Genomic DNA, 21,433 nt, shown 5'->3' with positions numbered 1-21,433 from the left:
ACAGAAATTAAGATATACACACACCTTGTAGGTGAAATGAGGGCTGGCTCTGGGAGAATGAGCAACAACCCCATCATCTCTATGGATTCAACTTTTTTGGGGGGGCAGCTGGCCCCAACAGGGAAGCAAACCCTTGACCCTGGTGTTACAGGGTGGTGCTCTAACCAGCTGAGCTAACCAGCCAGACCTGGATTCAACTTTTATAGTTTTGGCTATCTACACATATTCATACTAGATAATGAATATTTAACTGAGCGGTGGTTACAGGTTATGTAAGCTAGTCTTAGTTGGTGGTCTCTTTTAGAGTATGATCATTGGTCAAATTCCATACAAAGATAAACTCCTTTTTACTGAGCATGCTCGGCCACAGAAACTATACAAGTCAGCTTCTGTGATCTCAATCTCTATGTGTTCCTACCGAAAATAGGTGCTACAGGCCACCTTAGCTCAGGACTCAGAGATGTGGCTTGAGTCCTATGGGAGTGGTTTGAGACCCAGGAGAGCGGCCTGAAACCCGATCCCGGGGGTACTGAGCACCTCCTATCTCATAATCGCCTCCCAAAGGCCGCACCTCCTAATACCTCACCTTGGTGGTTAGGATTTAAACATATGAATGGCGGGGGGGGGGGGGGGGGGGACACAAACATTCAGACCATATCAAGTAATAATTTAAAAAAGAAAAATGTGAACCTCATGGAGATGTTCTTTGCAGTATGTCTCATTATGCTGCAAAATTATAAGCAACCTAGATGCCCAGTAAAGGAACAACTAAGTATGCTATGTCATATTCAGTAGGTGGCCGGACACATAAAGCAAGCACGGAAAGGGATCTTGATTACTGCACTGTGCCAACAGCAAGCAGCACCCCTTTGCCTGAGAAGCGTAAATAAATAAAATCAAGACTACCTAGAGCAGAACGCGGGCCGCGGAAAAAGCACTCCACTGTCCGGCTGGTGAAATGCAGGAGGAATGTTTCTACCAGTGTCTGATCAATTGCTTACTCTAGCTAGTAAGATTCAGAAATTATACAGTCGCGCGCCGCTCCTCGAGGTTCCGCAGCGCGCCGAGGCCGGGCCGGGCTGCGGCTGCGCACTGCGGACCCGCCGCCGGAGCTCGGGGTCCACGGAGGGGACGGCGGGGGCGGCGCAGGCAGCGGGGCCCACCAGCCTGCGGCGGGCCGAGCGGCCGGCTCAGCGGGACGCACGCAAGCGGCTGTTGGGGTCGGGGCGGGCCGGCAGGCGGGGCCGGGCGGCGCGGGTGTCCCCGCCCCGCACGCTGTTCGGCCCGGCGGCCGCGCGCGGGGCGGGAGCAGCGGAGCGCGCCGGCGGCCTTGGCCCTGGCGGGAGCGAGGCTGCGGCGCGCGGAACCGGGGCTACGGGTGGCCGGGCGGCCGCCTTCGCCTGCGTCGCTGCCTGCGCGCGGGCCGCCGCCCCCGGGGATGTGAGGAGGGGCGGTCGCTCGGCCGGCGGGGGCTCGGAGCGGCGCGGAGGCCGGCAGCAGACGGTAACGGGTCGGCAGGCGCGGGGGAGGGCTCCGGCTGCCGCGGCCGGGCTTGGGCGGCAGGAGCCCGAGCTGCGCCGCGGAGTCGGAGGGGGCCCGAAGCCCGGACTCGGGCCGGGCCGCTGTCGTTGGGGTGGCCGGGGCCCGCAAGAGCCAGGGAGAGCCGGAAGGGGCCTGGGCCGGCGGGCGGGCGGGCGGCCGGAGACCTGGTGGCAGGTGCCTGCCCTCCTGTGACCCCACTCTCTCTCTCCAGCTCCACCCACCTTGGTCTGGACCCGGGCTCCGAGGGCTAAAAATATTGCCCGAAGGCTCCTGCACGGAATCACATCGCGCTAAGTAGGGCAAAACGCAGAGGCGACAGAGCTCCTTAGCCTCAGGGCCCGCAGAACGGACTCCGGAGTGTGGTCCCGCCCCCGCTCGGCTCAGCCGCTAGCGTCCTTCCTCCTCCCAGCAGGCAAGTGGGGGCCCGCGGGCCCCACAACTGAGCAGCTGTGCCCAACCTCTTTCTACCCAGGGGACCTTCAGCATCACTGTTGGCTTCCCAGGGGTCCCGTAAGTGCTCTATAAGCCGCTGCTGAAAGTTTCCCACTGCAGGAATCGGTACTAACAGGGAGCACACATTAGAAACATAAACGTCTTCTTTAAAAAGAAATCCATTGTGTTTCTTAGCGGATCTGTGCCAAACACTGTTCCTGGTGTCAGTCTCTTTGGGCTCTGGCTGTACCTTTATTTTATTTTTTGGCGGCTGATTGGTATGGGGATCCAAACCGACCTTGGTGTTATCAGCACCATGCTCAACCTCTACCAAGTGACCTAACTGGCCCTTGGCTATACCTTTAAGTAAAACAAGATAGAGACCAGTTTAATCATCTGAAACTAGAAGTACATGGCCAAGGGGCCTGGAGATGTGTCTCTTGTAAGCAGGCCCAATGGGAAACTGGTTGTAATCAGTTGTGTGGTGAACTCTAGAGTCAGAGCTGGGACTCTGTTACCCTGGACCAGCGTCAGCAGGGGAGAGCATCATCTAGGGGCAAAACTGCTGCCAGGACCAGGCAGGACCAGCCCCAGATTGTGCTACTTACTTGTACTTTCTGAGTCTCAACCAAGACACTAAAATCAAAGTTGAGTCAGGATCCACAGCTAGTTTTGGGATTTGGACTTAGAAGCTTGCTTTTTATTGGAGTCAGGCAAATAGGTGTTCCTTGGGAATGGCCCTTGGGAACTCACTGGGGCATTTGGTGGAAAGACCACCAAAGGAAGCTTATATGGTGTCCCTTCTGCCAGGTGCATTTGGAGGCCAGTATGAAGCTGAAAAAGCAGGTGACAGTGTGTGGGGCTGCTATCTTCTGTGTGGCAGTCTTCTCGCTCTACCTCATGCTGGACCGAGTGCAGCATGATCCCACCCGACACCAGAATGGTGGGAACTTCCCCCGGGTGAGTCACACCTGGTTGCCAATCTCTCAAGTCATCTGGGCTCAGGTTTTGCCTTAGCTGGAGAGTCATGCCAGCCCAGGACAGGAATATTCCTTCTCAACACACAGGTTTTCTAGAAACCCAAAGCTAAAAAACAGTGGTGACAAAAAGTAGGAAGAAAAGCTGGCAGTGTGTGTTGCCATTCTGTCCTCCTGAATTCTTGGCAGACATTGCTAATTGATTGCAGCATTCTTTCCCACTAAACCCCAGCATAGTCCTTCCCAGTGCTCCAGACAGGAAACTCCAATTGTTGAGAATAGGCACATGAGGAGAAATCTTTGCTATCTGTGAGCTAGAGAGTGATGGTACACCCACCCGGAGTGGATTGCAGTCCTCAGCAGTGATGTGCATATCTCTTATCTGATCAGAGCCATTTGTCCCCTGAGGCTTATGGTCTGGCCTCAGCTGAGGAAGGGAGGATTATAGTCAGGCTTCAGGTGGTGGCTCCCAAGTAGAGACCCTCCCTGTGGCATAAGGAGCTGTGGGTGATTCCTTTCTGTTTTTTTGGCAGAGCCAAATTTCTGTGCTGCAGAACCGCATTGAGCAGCTGGAACAGCTGTTGGAGGAGAACCATGAGATTATCAGTCACATCAAGGACTCTGTGCTGGAGCTGACAGCCAATGCAGAGGGCCCGCCTGCCCTGCTGCCCTACTACACGGTCAACGGCTCCTGGGTGGTGCCACCGGAGCCCCGGCCCAGCTTCTTTTCCATCTCCCCTCAGGACTGCCAGTTTGCTTTGGGGGGCCAGGGCCAAAAGCCAGAGCTGCAGGTAAGAGTCAGAACTGGCAGGGACCTGTGGTGGCCATGGATGGGCCACTGAGCTGCTTTCCTGCCTGGCAGATGCTAACTGTATCAGAGGAATTGCCGTTTGACAATGTGGATGGCGGTGTGTGGAGGCAAGGCTTCGACATCTCCTACAGCCCACACGACTGGGATGCTGAGGACCTGCAGGTGTTTGTGGTGCCTCACTCTCACAACGACCCAGGTGAGGGCCCGGCAGCCCTGGGAGCTGGGATGTGGAGTTAGTTTTCTGATGGCAAACATAAGGGAGGGACAGTTGAAGAAGATGAGGGCATCCTCAGGGGACCCTATGTTGGCTCCCCAGGCTGGATCAAGACCTTTGACAAGTACTACACAGAGCAGACCCAACACATCCTCAACAGCATGGTGTCCAAGCTGCAGGAGGACCCCCGGCGGCGCTTCCTCTGGGCAGAAGTCTCTTTCTTTGCCAAGTGGTGGGACAACATCAATGCCCAAAAGAGAGCGGCAGTCCGAAGGCCAGTGCCAATCAGGGAGGTGTGGGAGGGCCACCATCTGAGCCCTAGGCTCGGTGCGCAGGTCTCGCCTTAAGCTGTGGGTGCCATGGTAGCAGGGAGAGGCCCAGGAAATCATGGCAGAGATGAGGAGTGATGGTAGAGTGGCTGAGAATGAGAAGGCTAGAACCGGTGTGAGGGTGTTAGGAGAAAGGGAAGGTTAATGAGCGTGAGTGAAGAGAAAGCCTGGGCCTTCCTCCTGGAATCACAGATGGAGGGCCTGAGATAAGAAGGGCCAGGCCAGCATGGAGGTTAGCTGGAGGGAAAGGAGGGTGAATGTTCTCTTGGTTCACCTTGGTTTGGAGAACTGGTTCAGTGTGGCCAGTGCACACAGGCCCTGGCATCATCTGGTTGGCAGAACTGAGCAAGGAGTCCCCACTCCATGCTGAGTGTGAGTCCTCAACCACAGGCTGGTGGGTAACGGGCAGCTGGAGATTGCGACAGGAGGCTGGGTAATGCCAGATGAGGCCAACTCCCACTACTTTGCATTGATTGACCAGCTCATCGAGGGACACCAGTGGCTAGAGAGAAACCTTGGTAAGTTTAGCCCAGGAGTTGGGGGTCTGCCCCCATAGCTGGGCCTGGAGTGCTATGGTAGGGTGCTATGAGGCACAGGTATTGGTGGGTGTGGTTCCTTTCTAAGCTAATCCCACCAGTGTGGGCCTGGTATGATGGCATCTGTCCACTGCCTGCCAAGGTAGGAGCTGGGGCCCAACACCTGGGAGGCCAAGGCCTGAGTTGCTCAGGGCCTCTGGCTTCCATGCCCTGCCCAGGTGCAACTCCGCGCTCTGGCTGGGCGGTGGACCCCTTTGGACACAGCTCCACCATGCCTTACCTGCTGCGCCGTGCCAACCTGACCAGCATGCTGATTCAGAGGGTGCACTATGCCATCAAGAAGCACTTTGCTGCCACCCACAGCCTGGAGTTCATGTGGAGGCAGACATGGGGTAAGGCCTGGTAGGGTAGAGGGGGTCCCAGCAGCGTAGTCTTCACTGGGGAAGAGCAAGGACATCAGAAATAAGACTCCCACTGTCCCTCAGAGCAGGCCTATAGGCCCTGGTGCAGACCACCAGAAGTACTCAGTCCTTCAGGGTAGGGGAGGAGTGCATTGACTTCTGGCCTCTGTGGGGTTTGCTGTCCATCCTGAGGGCTTGAGCGTGCCCTGCGTGCACCTTCCCTGAAGGAGCTGTGGACTCTGGAGCCCACCCCCCACCACCCTGCCTCCTGGCCTGCACGTCCTCTACAGCCTTAAGTCCAGTTAGAGCCTCTCTGTCCATCAGGACTGCCTTTCACCTGAGCAGAGCCTTGCCCTCCTAATGTTCCTGTGACCAGCTCCAGAGGCTGCCTGCTGGTAGCCGACCACGTGGTGTATCTTCTCCAGACTCAGACTCCAGCACAGACATCTTCTGCCACATGATGCCCTTCTACAGCTATGATGTCCCCCATACCTGTGGCCCGGACCCCAAGATCTGCTGCCAGTTTGATTTCAAACGCCTGCCCGGTGGGCGCATCAACTGCCCTTGGAAGGTGCCACCACGGGCCATCACAGAGGCCAACGTAGCAGAGAGGTATCTGCCTCCAGCCCTGGGCTGGATGTGGTCAGGACAACTGGCCTCTGGTCTGGGCCCTGCCACGTGGAGGCTGCACGGTGCCAGCCACGTCCAGAAAGTGCAGGGTGGCTCAGGTGGTGAGTTCGGGCCTGCAGCAGCTGCAGTGGTAGCTCCTACCAAGTCTCCCTGAAAAACTGGAATGGTATTCGGAACCACCTTCCCCAGAATGCTTTTATTTTCCCAAATGAGTGTGTTTTCCAGTATCCTACAAACGGCCACAGCCAGTTGACGGACTCAGAGGTGAATGGTTCTCAAATTAGGTATAGTTCCTTACAGACTTGGGGCTAATGTGCCTTCGTTTAACTCAGGTTTTCTCACTTGGCTGTAAGTCAACTACCCTCCTCAATTTCCAGAGAACCTGGACTCCCCGTCAGATCCACATTTCTCCAGCCTCTAAGAAAACAGACTTGTTCCCTTTGAGAGAATCTTAGGGATCCCTAGAGATGTCACTCTTGCTGAAATCAGTCCCCTGGGGAAGTGCTGGTTAAGAGAGACCTAAACAGTGATTTAGACAGAATCTTAAGAATGTAACAGGTTGAACTGGTTTTCATGTTGCAGTGGTCTGATTTCCATGATCTCTGGGAGGTGGAACATGTGACCAAAAGGGAAAGAAAGTGGTCTTTTGTTTTCAGAAATCTAGATGCTGATTCTAGGCAAGAATCTAGGGCTGTGAAGGCATGATTTTTCTTAAAGCAGTAGCTGCGATCAGTGATGCTAGCCTAGGTTTACAGAGAACAGCTTCATTTTCTTCTTTGAAAGGCTTACTAGACTGATAAATTAGGAAAAAGTGGTGTTTGAGGAGACGTCTTGAGAGCAAAATAGAAAAGTACAGGCTGGACCAACACAGTTAAGTAGATTAGTGGCTATTTGAACTGTGATACCCAAAACATGCCAATTAACAGGTTAGTCTAAAAACAAGAAGGAGTGGGTCTTTATTTCCTTATGAAGGCTACTGTATCACATAAAACATATTAAATATATTTTTATGCTAAAAAGATAAAACAGGAAGGGACTTCTAATGATGTGCCACAGGGCTCTATTTTTCTGTTGATTTTACCAATGTGGATGAAAAAGAAAATAACAGATGTTATATATAGTTCCTGCCATGTCAGGCACTATTCTCAGTGCTTAACAAATACTAATTCATCCAATTCATTTTAATTCTCATAACATTAGGGTATGTGCTAAGGTATCCTCCTTTTACTAGAAACTAAGGCCCAGAGAGGTTAAGTCATTTGCCAGATGTCACTCAGCTAGTATATATGGAGCTGGTGTTGGCATAATCTGGCTTCAGGGTTCAGGCTCATCATTCCCAGTGCCATGCTGCGTTGCTAACCAATGAGCAAAATGAAGCCAGGGTGTCAGAACCAGGATCTCAAAAGATCTCAACAGGTTGGGATGTGGATCAAATCTAACCAGATAAGATTTATTAGAAGTATAGGGTTCCACCCTTAGCTTCAGGAAACAGAATATGCAAGTTCAGGATGAAGAGAAAAGACCTTACAGAGCCACATAGGTGGCAAGCATGCTCACTGACAAGTGCACCGTGGAGTGACTGGGAGCTGCTGCACACACCTGCATAAACTCACGCCACTCTTGCCAAGGGCTGTGATCCTGTCTCCCTTTGTCGGTTGGCCCACCCTGGACTCCTATTTCCAGGGCTGGGCCCTGACTCTGAGGGACACTGGCCAGAGAACTGCAAATGAGCAGATTCTAAACTATTATATTTAGAAACAAATAGGTTACGTTTAGACCAAATAGAAGGAGAGAGAAAGCACAGAGAATGTGAGCAAATCTTTGGTATATCTGAAGGATGATCTTGGGGAAGCAGGGCTGTAAATGTATGATTTATTCTGTATAATGTCAGAGTACAGGAGTGGGGTCAGGGAACCGAAGCTATCAATCGCAACCTGGCATAAGGAAGAACTTCCTGGTTATCAGAACACTGGGTTTCTCGGGGACTGGGTTTCCTGTCCCAGGAGGTGTCCACCCACAGGCCAAAGGACTCTTGGTGAGGTGTCACAGAGGGGTGGCTCTGCTTAGCCATCTTTTAACACTGAGGCTTCATGTTGGGCCCATGTCCTTTCCTGCCCCAGGGCAGCCCTGCTCCTGGACCAGTACCGGAAGAAGTCCCGGCTGTTCAGAAGCAATGTCCTCTTGGTGCCGCTCGGTGATGACTTCCGATATGACAAGCCCCAGGAGTGGGATGCCCAGTTCTTTAACTACCAGCGGCTCTTTGACTACTTCAGCAGCAGGCCTGACCTCCACGTGCAGGTGTGCTGGGGTGTTTAGCCGGGGAGGGGTCTGCGGTCTCGTGCTGGGGGGCCTCCATGGTGCTGCAGCCTGCCCCTCCTGTGGGATCTGAGCTCCTGGTTACCAGCTCCCATGCCGAATTCGTCCCCAACTCTTGGGTAGGGTTCCCCTTTTATGTCAGAATTCACTTGCAGGCCCTTCAGCCTTGTGTTAGGTCCAGGAGGGTAGAATGTACAATAACTGAGGCAGGGTTCTGCCCCTACCCCCAGCTGCAGCATTGATGGTCACAATTTCCAGGAGGCTCTGGAACTGATGGGAACGGGTTTTTGGGGTTCCCACAGGCCCAGTTTGGCACCCTCTCTGACTATTTTGATGCTCTGTACAAGAGGACAGGAGTGGAACCAGGCGCCCAGCCTCCAGGGTTTCCTGTGCTGAGTGGGGATTTCTTCTCCTATGCGGACCGGGAGGACCATTACTGGACAGGCTATTATACTTCCCGGCCTTTCTACAAGAGCTTAGACCGAGTCCTGGAAGCCCACCTGCGGTGAGATCTGGCTCCCCTTCCAGGCTGGAGGGAGTAGAGTCAGCCTTTGGGGTTTGAAGAGGGGCTGGATTGGCTCAGAAGGGAAGAGACGGGCACGGAGGCCAAGGCAGGTAGAGAAGTGGGGGAAGGAAGAGGACTTGGGCTTGTGGAGTGTGGGTGGGACCCTGGGGAGTGTCCACCTGGGCAGCCGGCTGACTTCTCTCTCTGGGCAGGGGGGCGGAGATTCTGTATAGCCTGGCTGCAGCCCACGCTCGCCACTCTGGACTGGCCGGCCAGTACCCACTCTCTGACTTCGCCCTTCTGACAGAAGCTCGGCGCACACTGGGGCTCTTCCAGCACCACGACGCCATCACCGGCACTGCCAAGGAGGCAGTGGTGGTGGACTACGGGGTCAGGTGGGAGCCTTTGTCTCTCTCCGGTCAGCTCCAAAGCACCCCTGCTACTGTTCCAAAGGAAGGCTGTGCTGGGTAGTCAGTGGGCAGGTCCACCAAGGGCTCCCTATGTCATCTTCTCCCTGTTCCCTCTCCTGCTCCACCCACAGGCTTCTGCGCTCCCTTGTCAACCTGAAGCAAGTCATCATTAATGCAGCTCACTATGTGGTGCTGGGGGACAAGGAGACCTACCACTTTGACCCTGAGGCACCCTTCCTCGAAATGGTGAGCCCCACTCCTGGATCTGCTTGGTGGGACCCACAGGTGTGTGCAGGTCCCACCCCAAGAGCTGCTTTGTGAGGGTGTTTCTCCTCTTTTTCCTTCCCCATCCTGGGGTGAGAGTTCTGTACCCCATAATGGTTCTTCCCTTCCTACCCACTTAATTCCAGGATGACACCCGCGTAAGTCACGATGCCCTGCCAGAGCGCACAGTGATCCAGCTGGATTCCTCACCCAGGTGAGCCAGACCTGGCCAGGTGCAGAGAGGCTCCCACCCCACACTTGCTGAACCACCACAGGGCTCTTGCGCTGACTGCTGTTCCTGCTTCCACTGCAGCAGCCTCCTGGGTCAGCCCACCTTCTACCTACAGGTTTGTGGTGCTGTTCAACCCTCTGGAACAGGAACGGCTAAGCATGGTGTCTCTGCTGGTCAACTCACCCCGGGTGCGTGTCCTTTCAGAGGAGGGTCAGCCGGTGGCTGTGCAGATCAGCACACACTGGAGCTCTGCCACCAACATGGTCCCTGATGTCTACCAGGTGAGCGGGGAGCATGGCCCTCTGCCCATCATTGTCCTCTCCCCAGGGCTGCACTCTACCCAGCCACCTGCTTGTCGCCCTGCTTACTCCTCAGGTTGGGGACAGGTGTCTTGGGGAGAGGGGTTGCCTGGTGGAAATTCTCTCTTGGGATTTGAGTCTGTCCTTGAAAAGAAGGTGAAGGTTGATATGGTAATAATAATAGTAAAAGTAACAGTTATAATGTCCCATCATTCATTCATTCAACAAATACTTATTGAAAGCTTAATGTGTGGTTACCACTTCATAGTTTTTCAAGTATCATTTGAGACCCATAACATCTGACGGAGAAGAAGGGGCACATTATATGCCTCCACTTTCAGAGGAGGGACTTGCTCAGGCTCCCTGTTAGTACTCAAATGCCCTGGGACCGGAATCCCAGGCCTGCATCTGGGACTGATGACTGTGTTGTGGCCTGGGGTTCCTTACCCCTCCTGTGCCTGCAGGTGTCTGTGCCTGTCCGCCTGCCGGCCCTGGGCCTGGGCCTGCTGCAGCTGCAGCTGGGCCTGGATGGGCACCGCACGCTGCCCTCCTCCGTGCGCGTCTACCTGCACGGCCGCCAACTGGCCGTCAGCAGGCACGAAGCTTTCCCTCTCCGTGTCATTGACTCTGGTGCCAGCGACTTCACCGTCAGCAACCGCTACATACAGGCCTGGTTCTCAGGCCTTACTGGGCTCCTCAAGGTAAAGGGCTAGGGGTGGCGGGAAGGGTCAGGGACTGGAGGGCATGCATGTTAGTGGCGTGCATAGCTGCCTCCCGACTGACGGTGGACCTGGGTGTGGGCCATCCTGGCTCTGAGCTGATGGCAGGGGGAAGCTGGGTTTAGCTCCTGGGGAAGTTAGTCCGTGCCCTCCCAGGGGGCAGGCCTGACATGCTGGTGTGGGGCCAGGGGTCAGGGCTGTGTTTTTTGGCAGAGCATCCGAAGGGTGGATGAGGAGCAGGAGCAGCGGGTGGACATGGAGTTTCTCGTCTACGGCACCCGTACGTCCAAAGACAAGAGTGGAGCCTACCTCTTCCTGCCTGATGGCGAGGCCCAGGTAACGATGCCCTCAAGACACCTCAAAAAACCTGGCCGGTCCTGGGAGGCCTTGTTGACAGGGAGGGCTGAGGAGGGGCATGTGCCTTGCTCGAGGCCATTGCTGCCTGCTCGACAGCCTTGCCTTTACTGCCTCTAGGAGGTAGGCTGGGCTGGGCAACTCCAGCTGGGGGCTTGTGTCCAGCTCAGCCCAAGGGTATCAGTTCAGAAGCCTGCTGGGAACAAGTACTTCTCTTGCCCATACCTGAGCTGGCACCTTCCTGCTTCGCTCTCTGTGCTGTGGGTTCAGCGGCCATTTGCTCTTTCACCAGCCCTATGTTGCCAAGGAGCCCCCTGTGCTGCGTGTCACTGAAGGCCCTTTCTTCTCAGAGGTGGTTGCGTACTACGAGCATGTTCACCAGGTGACCCGGCTGTATAATCTGCCAGGTGAGCAGATGAGGTGTGGCCTCCATGGCTGTGACATGCTTTCCCTCCTGCCCCTTCTCTGATTATACATCTATCCCCAACAAATGTATCACTTGAGACGGGGTTGTTTAATTCTCTTGGAGAAAAGGTCATCTGAAAATACCCTGGGAATTGCCTGGGAGGTTGGGCACAGCCTCTCCCCAACTCAGCTCTTACTCCTCCTGGCCCAGTCTCTCAGGCTGCGGCTCATCTCACACCTCTTGATGCTCCCCACTTTGTCCCTGTGCCCAGGGGTGGAGGGGCTGTCTCTGGACGTGTCATCCCTGGTGGACATTCGGGACTATGTCAACAAGGAGCTGGCCCTGCGCATCCACACAGACATTGACAGCCAGGGCACCTTCTTCACAGACCTCAATGGCTTTCAGGTGATTCCTGGGGCCGGGGCCCTGGAGATCTCGTGGAGCAGAACTTGGACTGTGCCCTTGCCTCCGTCACAGGCACTGGGGAGAGGTCTGCCCTGATGGAGAGAGGAATCAGAGGCAAGAGTGACCAGGGACTTTTCAGACTGGGGGCCAGGTGGTGCCCAGGTGTGCTCGATCTGCTGGCCTTGTCCCCACAGGTGCAGCCCCGGCGGTATCTTAAGAAACTGCCCCTGCAGGCCAACTTCTACCCCATGCCAGTCATGGCCTACATCCAGGATGCCCAGAAGCGCCTCACACTGCACACTGCCCAGGCCCTGGGCGTCTCCAGCCTCGGAGATGGTGAGTGGGGAACAGGAGCTCTGCAGAGGGTAGGGTACGATCCAAGAAGCAGCAGCCCAGCCCTACCCTTAAGCTTTCTCTACCCCATTGGCCTCCCTCGCCTCTTGCCCGTCTTGGAGAAGGAGTGGACCATTCACAGCTCCTGTCAGTCACACCCAGGCATAGGAGGAAGGCAGGTACTGCTGTCACCCTCTGCCGTGGAGGCAGCTGGGGGGTGGGAGGGGGTGTCCTATTGGGTCCCCTCAAGGAGCATCAAGGCACTGAATGTTGATTCTCAACTGAGGTGTGCAACCCCCTTCTTCTGGCCAGGGATGAGAGTAGGGACAGTTTGAAAGGCACACTCAGTGTTATAATTAAATATTTAGGAAAGGAAAAAAATAAATATTGTTTTCTTACTAATGGTCATTAAAAGAGAAGATGACATTCTTAACAGTCAAAATAAGGGCATGAGGAGTACTGGTTTGGCATCAGACCTGGCCAGCTGGTCAAGCTCCAGGTGGCTCTCATATCCTCAGGGCAAAATGAACAGTTAGAACTTGGTGGCCTCTGAGCCCTTGAGGTCTTCCATCTGTGGGACAGAGCCTCTGGGAAGGGCTGAGCCCAGTGTGGGGGGTCAAGGACATGCGTGTGGCTGGGGCGAGGGTGGCAGCCTGACTCCCTGCAGGGAGGAGTGTGGCTGTGCTGCCTCTCTGCCAGCAGCAGCCTAGGGGTCCATCTGCCTACTGAGTCCTCACTGCAGCCCAGGGTTCCTGATTATTTTCCTCTGCTCCTCTGGGATATGGTGTGTTAGAAATTATTGTTTTCTAGGCTGGCCAGATAGCTGAGTTTGTTAGAGCACAGTGTTGATGACAACAAGGTCAAGGGTTCGGATCCCTGTACCGGCCAGCTGTCCAAAAAAAAAGAACAGAAATGGTTGTTTTCCATACAAGGGATCCATTTCAGGGTTTAGGAATATCTTTCTGTGATTGCTCAGAGTAACAAGACTGAGAACTACAGAAGTCAGGGTAAGGGCTGGGGAGGTGAAGAGGGGAGGATGGTGGGAGAAGCCGTGTGGAAGAAGTTGGTGTGGGCTCCCTCGAGATCCTGTGAAAAATCAGGTGCTGGGAGAAACTCATTCCGACATGTCAGCATTGCAGTGAGCCCCTTCCCCAAGTGTATTCTATAAAAGAAAGCAAAGGTGGTCATCCGCCCTCTCTTCCCCAGGACAGCCCCAGATGACACCTAATTTGAGACTCTGCCTGATTTGCCATCTGGCTTTCCTGTCCACAGCCCCGCATCTGACAGATGAGGCGGTCAGAGCTGGAGTCTGGCCTGCTGGGGCTCCCTGGACACCCTGCGTAGAACAAAGGCAGGAGAGCAAGTGTTTTAGTCACACCAAAATCTGCCCAACCTGAGAAAACCTTCCCCAGATTTGGGAATCTGCAGTGACACTACAGATGGCTGTTGGTTTCAGTTATTTGTTTGCTTGTTTGTTTGGTTTTATGTAGCCAGTCCTGTCTGGGCCCATGGGCCAGTTGCCACTCCTAAGTCAGACACAGAGCATGGGTGGTTACTGCTGGGGTCATCCTGCCCCTTCCTGGGCCTCTTGTTTCCTCATCTGTGGAGAGCACGGGACCAGCCCTCCCCTGAGCTCCTGGCCAGCCCTAGCGTTCCATGACGTCTTTCTCTCCTGCGTGACTCAGCTTCTTGTCTCTCTCACTGGGCTTTTCCCTCAGGGCCCGTGGTTGGGATTCTTCTGCCAAATGTCAGTACCTGCTCGGGAACGGGGTGGCAGGCCAGGGGCTCACAGTTTACTTCCCCAGGTCAGCTGGAGGTGATCTTGGACCGGCGGCTAATGCAGGATGACAACCGGGGCCTAGGCCAAGGCCTCAAGGACAACAAGAGAACCTGCAACCGCTTCCGCCTCCTGTTAGAACGGCGAACCCTGGGCAGTGAGGTAAAGTCTGGGCCAGCTGCCCAGGGAGCCAGGTCAAGCTAGTCTCTGGGGTGGCCCTGGGAGATCCAGCCTAAGGCTCAAGGAGCGTAGCTGGAGGTGGGCAAGGGAGAGAGAGTAGGCCTCTGTTCCTGGGGTGGGGGTGGCAGTCTGTGTGTTGCTGATCCATCTTGTGCAGCCTCGCACCCCTTCTCCCAGCAGCACCCTGTCACCTGTGCCCCCGATGCTCACCTCCCATCTTCCTCTCTGCTGCCCTCCTCTGCCCTCCCCTGGCCCCAGTGTTTTCTCACCCTTTACCCAGCCTGTTCGTCTGATGGCTTTGTTTGCCCCCACCAGCCTGGCTTTTTCTCCAAACTGGAAGCCTTGTTTAGGGGCTTGATCTTTCCCAGCAGCAGGAGAAGTAACCTAGAAGTAAGGGTCAGCGGTGGGAGTGGTGAACTAGCATGAGCAAGCTGTAACTGCAGTCGGAGCTGGCAATGACAGAGCCTGCCACTAGTTCCTGTGTCTGCTCAGTCACTCATTCATCAAATACACACTGAGAACCTTCTATGCTGTAAGGACTGAGAGGGGCATAAACACATACAATGCTGGCTCTACTAGGGATTTACTCGTGAGTGGGGGTGGGGGAGAAGCTATGTGTGTAACAATACAAGGTAGAAGATAGATATGTCCCACTGGTCACAAGGAGCAAAATACCATGGTGGGCTAAGGAGATCCAGGACACCTTCCTGGAGGAGGTGTCATTTAAGCTCAGCTTTGGTGAATGGGGGTATGATTTAAACACATGAACCAGGGCACAGGGTGGGAGGGAGGCAGGAAAGACAGCATGAGGGGGAAATAGCAGTGAGTTCATTCAGACTAGAGCTGTGCTGTCTGGTATGGTAGCCACTAGCCACATGTGGCTATTTAAGTTAATAAAAGCTAAATAAGATAAATTCAATTTTTTATTCATACTGGCCACATTTCAGGTACTCAGTGGTCAGAAGTGGCCAGTGGCTGCTGCATCAGACAGTGTGGATATAGCGTATTTCCATTATGGCAGAAAGCTCTGTTGGCCAGTGCTGGGCTAGAAAACAGTGGGGGGAGGTCGGAGCAGACTGCAGAGGGCCTTGGATGCCAGGCTAAAGCATCTAGACTTTATCTAGGAGGCGAGTGAAGGATTTGAGCAGGAGGGGGACACTGCAGGAACTCTGCCCTCAGCCTGTCATTCTGAAAGCAGGGAGCAGGGTGGGTCTGTGGGAAAGGAGGCTAGCCGCAGAAGTGAGTTAGAAGGGTGGTTAAGCAGGACGTGTCAATGGCTTGAACGAAGCCATGGATGGAAGTTGGGGGTGGATGTGAGGACACTGCAGAGGTGGGATGGAACAAGAAAGGGAGGGATTCTGTGCAGTTGGAAGGAGGGTGGAGCTAGGGACAAATCCAGAACACAGGGAAGCAGCAGCTTTGGAGGAGAGTTCTGCTTAGGCCTGCAAGTGTGACATCCAGGGGAGCCGTCTGCAGAGGAGTCCTCAGTCAGCAGAGCTGCAGGAACCACCAGGCCTGAGAGTCAGGTTGGCACTGTGGATGTGGTATCACACCGGAAACCACAGGGGAACTTGGAGCACTTTCTCCATCAGAGGCCCTTCCTCCATGGTGAAGCCTACGTGTGTCTGTCTTCCATTCTCCCTGCACTGAGGACCTCTCTGTGTAGTGGGAGATGTTGCTGATGGGAGTTTGTTGCTCATGATGAGTGTTATGGAAACAAAAAACCAGAAAGTGGAGAAGAAATGGCCTAGTGGAATCACCCTTTCTGAGTTGGAGGGATGGGAAGTGGCCACACTTGAAGAGTTGGAGGCACAGTGCATGTACCCAAGCACCCCCTTGTGTCCAGACACACCAGGAATTCCGGCTCTCTGTAGAGGAACTGACCTGGGTGTGCTTTTATCCTACCTCATCCTCGCCCTGGCTCCTCTCCCTCACCCCCACCTTGGTCTAATCTTGCAGGTCCAAGATGGCCACTCTACCAGCTACCCATCCCTCTTGAGCCACCTGACCTCCATGTACCTGAATACCCCGGTGCTCACCCTGCCTGTAGCCAAGAGGCAGCTCCCAGGCCCTGGTTTGCGTTCATTTCGTCCTCTGGCTTCCTCACTGCCCTGTGACTTCCACCTGCTCAACCTGCGTACGCTTCAGGCTGAGGTGAGTGCCCCACTCAGCTCAGCAGCTCCGGGACCACACTCTGGCCCTACCTTACCCACTCTCCTCCATGTCCCGGTGCTGCCACTGGGCAGAGGTCCTGCTGCTTCTCTGAGCCCCGAAGGGCCATGCACCCTCCACTGCCCTTTGTCTGTCTGTCATCCAGGAGGATACCTCACCCTCAGCAGAGACCGCACTCATCCTACACCGCAAGGGTTTTGACTGTGGCCTTGAGGCCAAGAACCTGGGCTTCAATTGCACCACAAGCCAAGGCAGGGTGAGCGGGGCCCAGGTGTGGGAGGAGGAGCCCCCATGAGAGGTGGGCGGGGAGAAGGAGTACCTGGGAATGGCAGGAGCCAGAGTTTGGTGAGACTGGACTGAGGTTGGGCAGCAGGATGGGAAAAGAAAGTGTCACTCTAGGCTTTCTGGAGAAAAGGGGGGAAGCTGTTCCCGTGTTTTTGAAGCTACCCAAGCCTGGCAGGAGCAAGTTCTAGACAAAGAATATAGCTTGAGAACTTGTTTCCTGAGTGGGGACTTCTATCAAGCAAAGTGGGAAACACCAGAAATAAAAAACCAAAAGCCATCATGCTCTTCCTTTGTGAGCTCTATTCATTGTTTCAGCTGGCACTGATAAATGCCCCCATGTGCCAGATCCTTTGCTGGGCTCTAGTGATTCAGAAGTGAACCAAGACATGGTCTCTGTCCTCAAAGAGCTTGCAACTCAGTGAAACAGTTCCCACCCTGAGATCTGTGGACAGGCTTTGTACAAATCTCAGTGAGCCCCTGAGATTGGACACAAACTCATGTGTATGCAGGCATGTTGCTGAGAGAAGCCATAGCTTCTGTCAGATTCTTAAAGAGGGTAACAAGTTGTATAGACAGAGAGCCATATTATTTAGTGCACCGGCACCCAGCACAACCCTGCGCCTTCTGTCCTCTCCACAGGTAGCCCTGGGGAGCGTTTTTCATGGCCTGGATGTGGGGTTCCTGCAGCCAACCTCCTTGACATTACTGTACCCTCTGGCCTCACCCTCCAACAGCACTGACATCTATTTGGAGCCCATGGAGATTGCCACCTTTCGCCTCCGCTTGGGTTAGGGCTTCTTGTGGCCTGAAGAGAAAGTTTGTCCAGAGACTGCCTCTTAACGTTAAGATCGGGTTGGACAAGCCACACTGGGTACCCCATCCCAATCTGCCTCTCAGAACTGTGACAGACTGGGCTCTGCCATCATTTCCTGTTTATTGCAGCTTCTGTGTTCGGGGGATACCCACAAGCCCAGTGGTGGGTAGATAGGGCAGACGCCAGTGAGATCAGGGAAAGAAGGCTCTTGGTTGAGTGGGGAGCACCAGACTCTGCTTTCGTTTGCAAGTGGCTGCCCAGCTGGGCAAGGCTCCAGCACCCATCCTTTTCCCAAAATGGGATATAGGAAAAGCAAGGGCAGATAGCAGAGGTAAGGGAGGCCAAATGGGTAACAGCTTAGCCTCAGGGTCACTGCAGGCAAGAGCTGGTTCTAGGGGAACCCTGTGGTTATGTACAGACTACATGTCCTGCTGTGAAGAGCAGGATCAGAGTGAGTCTGGGAGGACAGGGATGGGGACCCCGAGTTAGTGCTGGGGTGGAAGAGTGAAAGAATCCCTATTTTGCCTGAGGCTAAAGGCCTCACTTTCTGTAATGGCTCCACTCCAGGTGCCACCTGGCTTGCACTCTCAGGCTAGGGGCTGCAGGGCGGCAGGAAGGACTTGCTAGAGACTGTCATGGCCAGAGGTTATAGGATACTTCAGGTACCAAAAACCCCACCTCAAACTGGGCACTTGGCTTATGTGTTGATTTGTGGGGTGGTGGCAGGGGTGTGGGGGGTCCTCTACCCTACCTGACTCCTCTTTGGTCCCCATACTCTGTACACTACTGTTCCCAAAAGCTACTTCCTATCATGGGGGCGCGGGGGGGGATCCTGGCAAAATTCCTTTCCCTGGAAAGAAAGTGAGGCCTCCAAGACCCCATGTGCTTGGGCAACTTGAGAAGGCTTTCAGCATCATGCCTAGCAGTCAGGCCTTGAAGCTTCACCTTTGGTCCATCCTTCTACAGAAGTATTCAGTTCCTGGCACAGGGGACTAGGGATATGTAGACTAAATTAGGAGGCAGTATGGCTGCTTATGGGCTTTCATTTCAACTTTGGCTAATAGAGAAAAATTTATGATAGTTTCTATAGATGCTGAAAAGATATTCAGTAAAATTTAAAACCCATCCCTTATTAAAACTCTTAGTAAGTTACAACTAGAAAGAAATATTCTGATCTAGCTGAAGGGTCTGTATCAGAAGTCAATAGTTAATGGCGTTCTAAACAGTCAGACACCACAGGCATTCCCATGACAGTCAGAAACTAGCCAAGGGCGTGCTGTTATTTAGCAAGGTCCTGGCACTATTAACCCGTGCAAAAAGGCAGATGAGGGAGCTAAGGAAGAATTACAGTTGTTATTTGTAGACAATAAAACTGCCTGCCTGTAAAATCTAAGAGGATCAACTGGAGACCTCTTAAGAGTATTCTGTAAGTTGATTCAGCAATACACATCATGCTCCTGAAAAGATTTTGGTTCTCCCCAAATCAGCCCATAAATCCAATGTAATTCCAGTGAGATTGGGTACTTTTTGGAAGTTTACAGGTTCTAAAGTACATGTGGAAGGGTAAATGTGAGAATACTAAGACAGTTCTGAAAGGCGACAGTTAGTTGGGGTGGTGTGCTGAGAGGGGAAGGCGCTTGCTTGTCCTACCAGATTTCCCAAAGGAGTTGCAGGCTTCCATGAATTCCATCAGTGTGATCCTGAGTGGGTCAGACAGATGGCTGGGACAAGATGGAGAGTCCAGAAACAGACCCAGATATACAGAAATTTAGTATCTGATAGAAGAGTATTTTAAGTGGGGGAGAAGATGGGTTATTTAATAAATAGCACTTTGAGACAACTAGCTATCTATGAAAGTAAGAGTTTTAGTTCTACCTCAGTTTCCACAACAATTAGTTCCAGGGGTGGGGGGGGAAACAAACCATAACACTACAAAGTTACTCAAAGTATTTTTTTATACCTCTGGTGTGGCAGGGTCTTTTCTAAACATAACATGAAACGTAAAAAACAGAATAAGGGAAAAGGTAAACAGATTTTACCACAAAAAATATTGAAAGTTTCTGTATGATGGAAAACATCAAGGTTAAAACAAAAATGACAGATACAGGAGAAAATATTTGCAGCACATTAAAAAAAAATCAGTGAGTACAACTACTTTAGGAGAAAAGCTTGTTTTGGAGTCCTTAGAGAGTGTCACTGGGGCCTACCAAGCAGCTACCTAAAGACTCAAGTGACGGGGCTGAGTTCTTCCAGGTCATTTAGAGTTGTTGCCTTCAGCATCAGGCCACAACACATGGGATCCTGTCTGTATCACAGTGGAAGAAATAAGATTATGAATGGGAAGTGCTTAGCATAGTATCTGGTATATATAAGAGCTCCACAAATAAGAGTTATAATTATGTTAGTAAAGGATGCTAAGCAATTACGTTATAGCAGGTGTTATTTGCTAGTATAATATAATTTGTAATCAACTGATAGGGGAGAACTTGTGAACCCCTAGGAAATTAGCAGAATAAAGGATATTATCTTTGGAGATCTTAGATTGGCAGTGAAGTTATTTGACAGGAACTATAATGTTTAGTCCTATACACTAGCCTTTTAAAACGGCTTAAGTCAGCATTTCTCAAGGTGTGTTCCAGAATCACCAGAATTGCTGGTTGAAGGTACAGGTTTGTGGCCTGTCCTGATGGGCTTTTTCAGCCCAGATGCTGCAATGCAGATGTGGGGCAGAGCCACAGCTGCCCTGAGACTGACGTGTAATAGGAGCAAGAAACAAAGGCTTGTGTGCATAGGGGACACAACCTTTGAACCAATCTCTGGGAGTAGGGACCAAGGAACTTGCATTTTTAACAAGGTCCCAAGTGATTCTTGTGCTAACATAATTTGGAGATGGGCCTACTATTTTAAGGCAAGCAGCAAACCTTTTACCATGTAGCCCTGGCACTGAAGCCTCAGTTCTGAGGGTTACAGTAAAAACTGGATCTAGGACATGACACAGAAGCAACTTCAACCACTGGAAATGAATAGAATCCTATTCCTCCAGGCAATCCATCTACTTAGAACCATCCAGTTTCCATGAAGAAGGAAAAGCTATATATGGCGTGTTGGAACCATGGTGAGAAAGGCAGAGTCAGGCAAACTATTTAAGAGCTGGGTTTGCCTATTCAGGGTGAGCCAGGCCCAGACAGTATTCTTTTTTTTTTTTTTTTTTTGTCTTTTTCGTGACCGGTACTCAGGCAGTGAGTGCACCGGCCATTCCTATATGGGATCCGAACCCGCGGCGGGAGCGTCGCCGCACTCCCAGCGCTGCACTCTCCCAAGTGCGCCACGGGCTTGGCCCCCAGATAGTATTCTGATGTGGCTCGCCTGGGGAGGGGAGAAGGGGTAGGTAGAACCGTGAACATCTATGCGGAGAGCGACATCTTTCATTTAACCTGAACTTGACCTGCTTACCTTGCTCTCTGTCCCTGTGGTTAGTAAAAAGGCACTTGGGGGGCCGGCCCGTGGCTCACTTGGGAGAGTGTGGTGCTGATAACGCCAAGGCCACGGGTTCGGATCCCTATGTAGGGATGGCCGGTTAGCTTACTTGGGAGAGCGTGGTGCTGACAACACCAAGTCAAGGGTTAAGATTGCCCCTTACCGGTCATCTTTTTAAAAAATAAATAATTAAAATAAAAAGGCACTTGTGCACTCAGAGGGGAAATCAGCCTTGGGTGGTGGAAATGAGACTATCCAGATAGAGATCTCTGAACAAAATCTGTGTTTTTCCCTAACAAAAATTCATACAAAGGGGCTGACTGGTTAACTCAGTTGTTTAGAGCATAGTGTTATAACACCAAGGTCAAGGATTTGGATCCTCATACTGGCCAGCCGCCAAAAAAAAAGAATGCATTCAATGGACAAACACTTCAAGGGGCAGCTCTCATGGTGAGAAGAGATGATAGGAGACCAGATCCTTCATAGCAAACCTCAATTTTACTTAGGGTCAGTGGGAAATAAATTCAGATCATAACAGTTGCTACGACCAACTGGGTCTACAAAGAGTCTCCATCCATTTTGGCTCCTGACTTTGGACCTCTAATTGAGAATA

At 52.8% G+C, this 21,433-nt stretch overlaps 1 protein-coding gene across 2 annotated transcripts; it reads left to right on the top strand.

Annotated features, from left to right (window-relative positions):
* The first annotated feature begins 1,337 nt into the window (after positions 1-1,337).
* On the top strand, positions 1,338-19,876 carry MAN2A2 (mannosidase alpha class 2A member 2). Of its 2 annotated transcripts, none has more exons than XM_063088904.1 (24): positions 1,338-1,503; positions 1,754-1,954; positions 2,785-2,934; positions 3,485-3,742; positions 3,814-3,958; positions 4,079-4,250; positions 4,696-4,823; positions 5,060-5,233; positions 5,668-5,854; positions 7,993-8,170; positions 8,491-8,693; positions 8,906-9,088; positions 9,235-9,349; positions 9,514-9,581; positions 9,715-9,880; positions 10,363-10,599; positions 10,831-10,953; positions 11,264-11,378; positions 11,649-11,782; positions 11,977-12,118; positions 13,921-14,054; positions 16,032-16,226; positions 16,390-16,500; positions 17,169-19,876. In XM_063088904.1, the coding sequence occupies exons 3-24, from the start codon at positions 2,803-2,805 to the stop codon at positions 17,319-17,321; spliced, it is 3,453 nt and encodes a 1,150-aa protein (XP_062944974.1). In that variant the 5' UTR covers positions 1,338-1,503; positions 1,754-1,954; positions 2,785-2,802; the 3' UTR covers positions 17,322-19,876. The 2 variants fall into 2 exon arrangements, with proteins under 2 accessions (XP_062944974.1, XP_062944973.1); XM_063088903.1 differs by having other exon boundaries at positions 9,235-9,388.
* The last annotated feature ends 1,557 nt before the right edge of the window (positions 19,877-21,433 follow it).

This window comes from Cynocephalus volans, chromosome 3 (genome assembly GCF_027409185.1).
Source record: "Cynocephalus volans isolate mCynVol1 chromosome 3, mCynVol1.pri, whole genome shotgun sequence".
Classification (NCBI taxonomy): Eukaryota; Metazoa; Chordata; class Mammalia; order Dermoptera; family Cynocephalidae; genus Cynocephalus; species Cynocephalus volans.
Note: the sequence above shows the minus strand (reverse complement) of the source record. Positions and strands in the feature narration are given on the sequence as shown.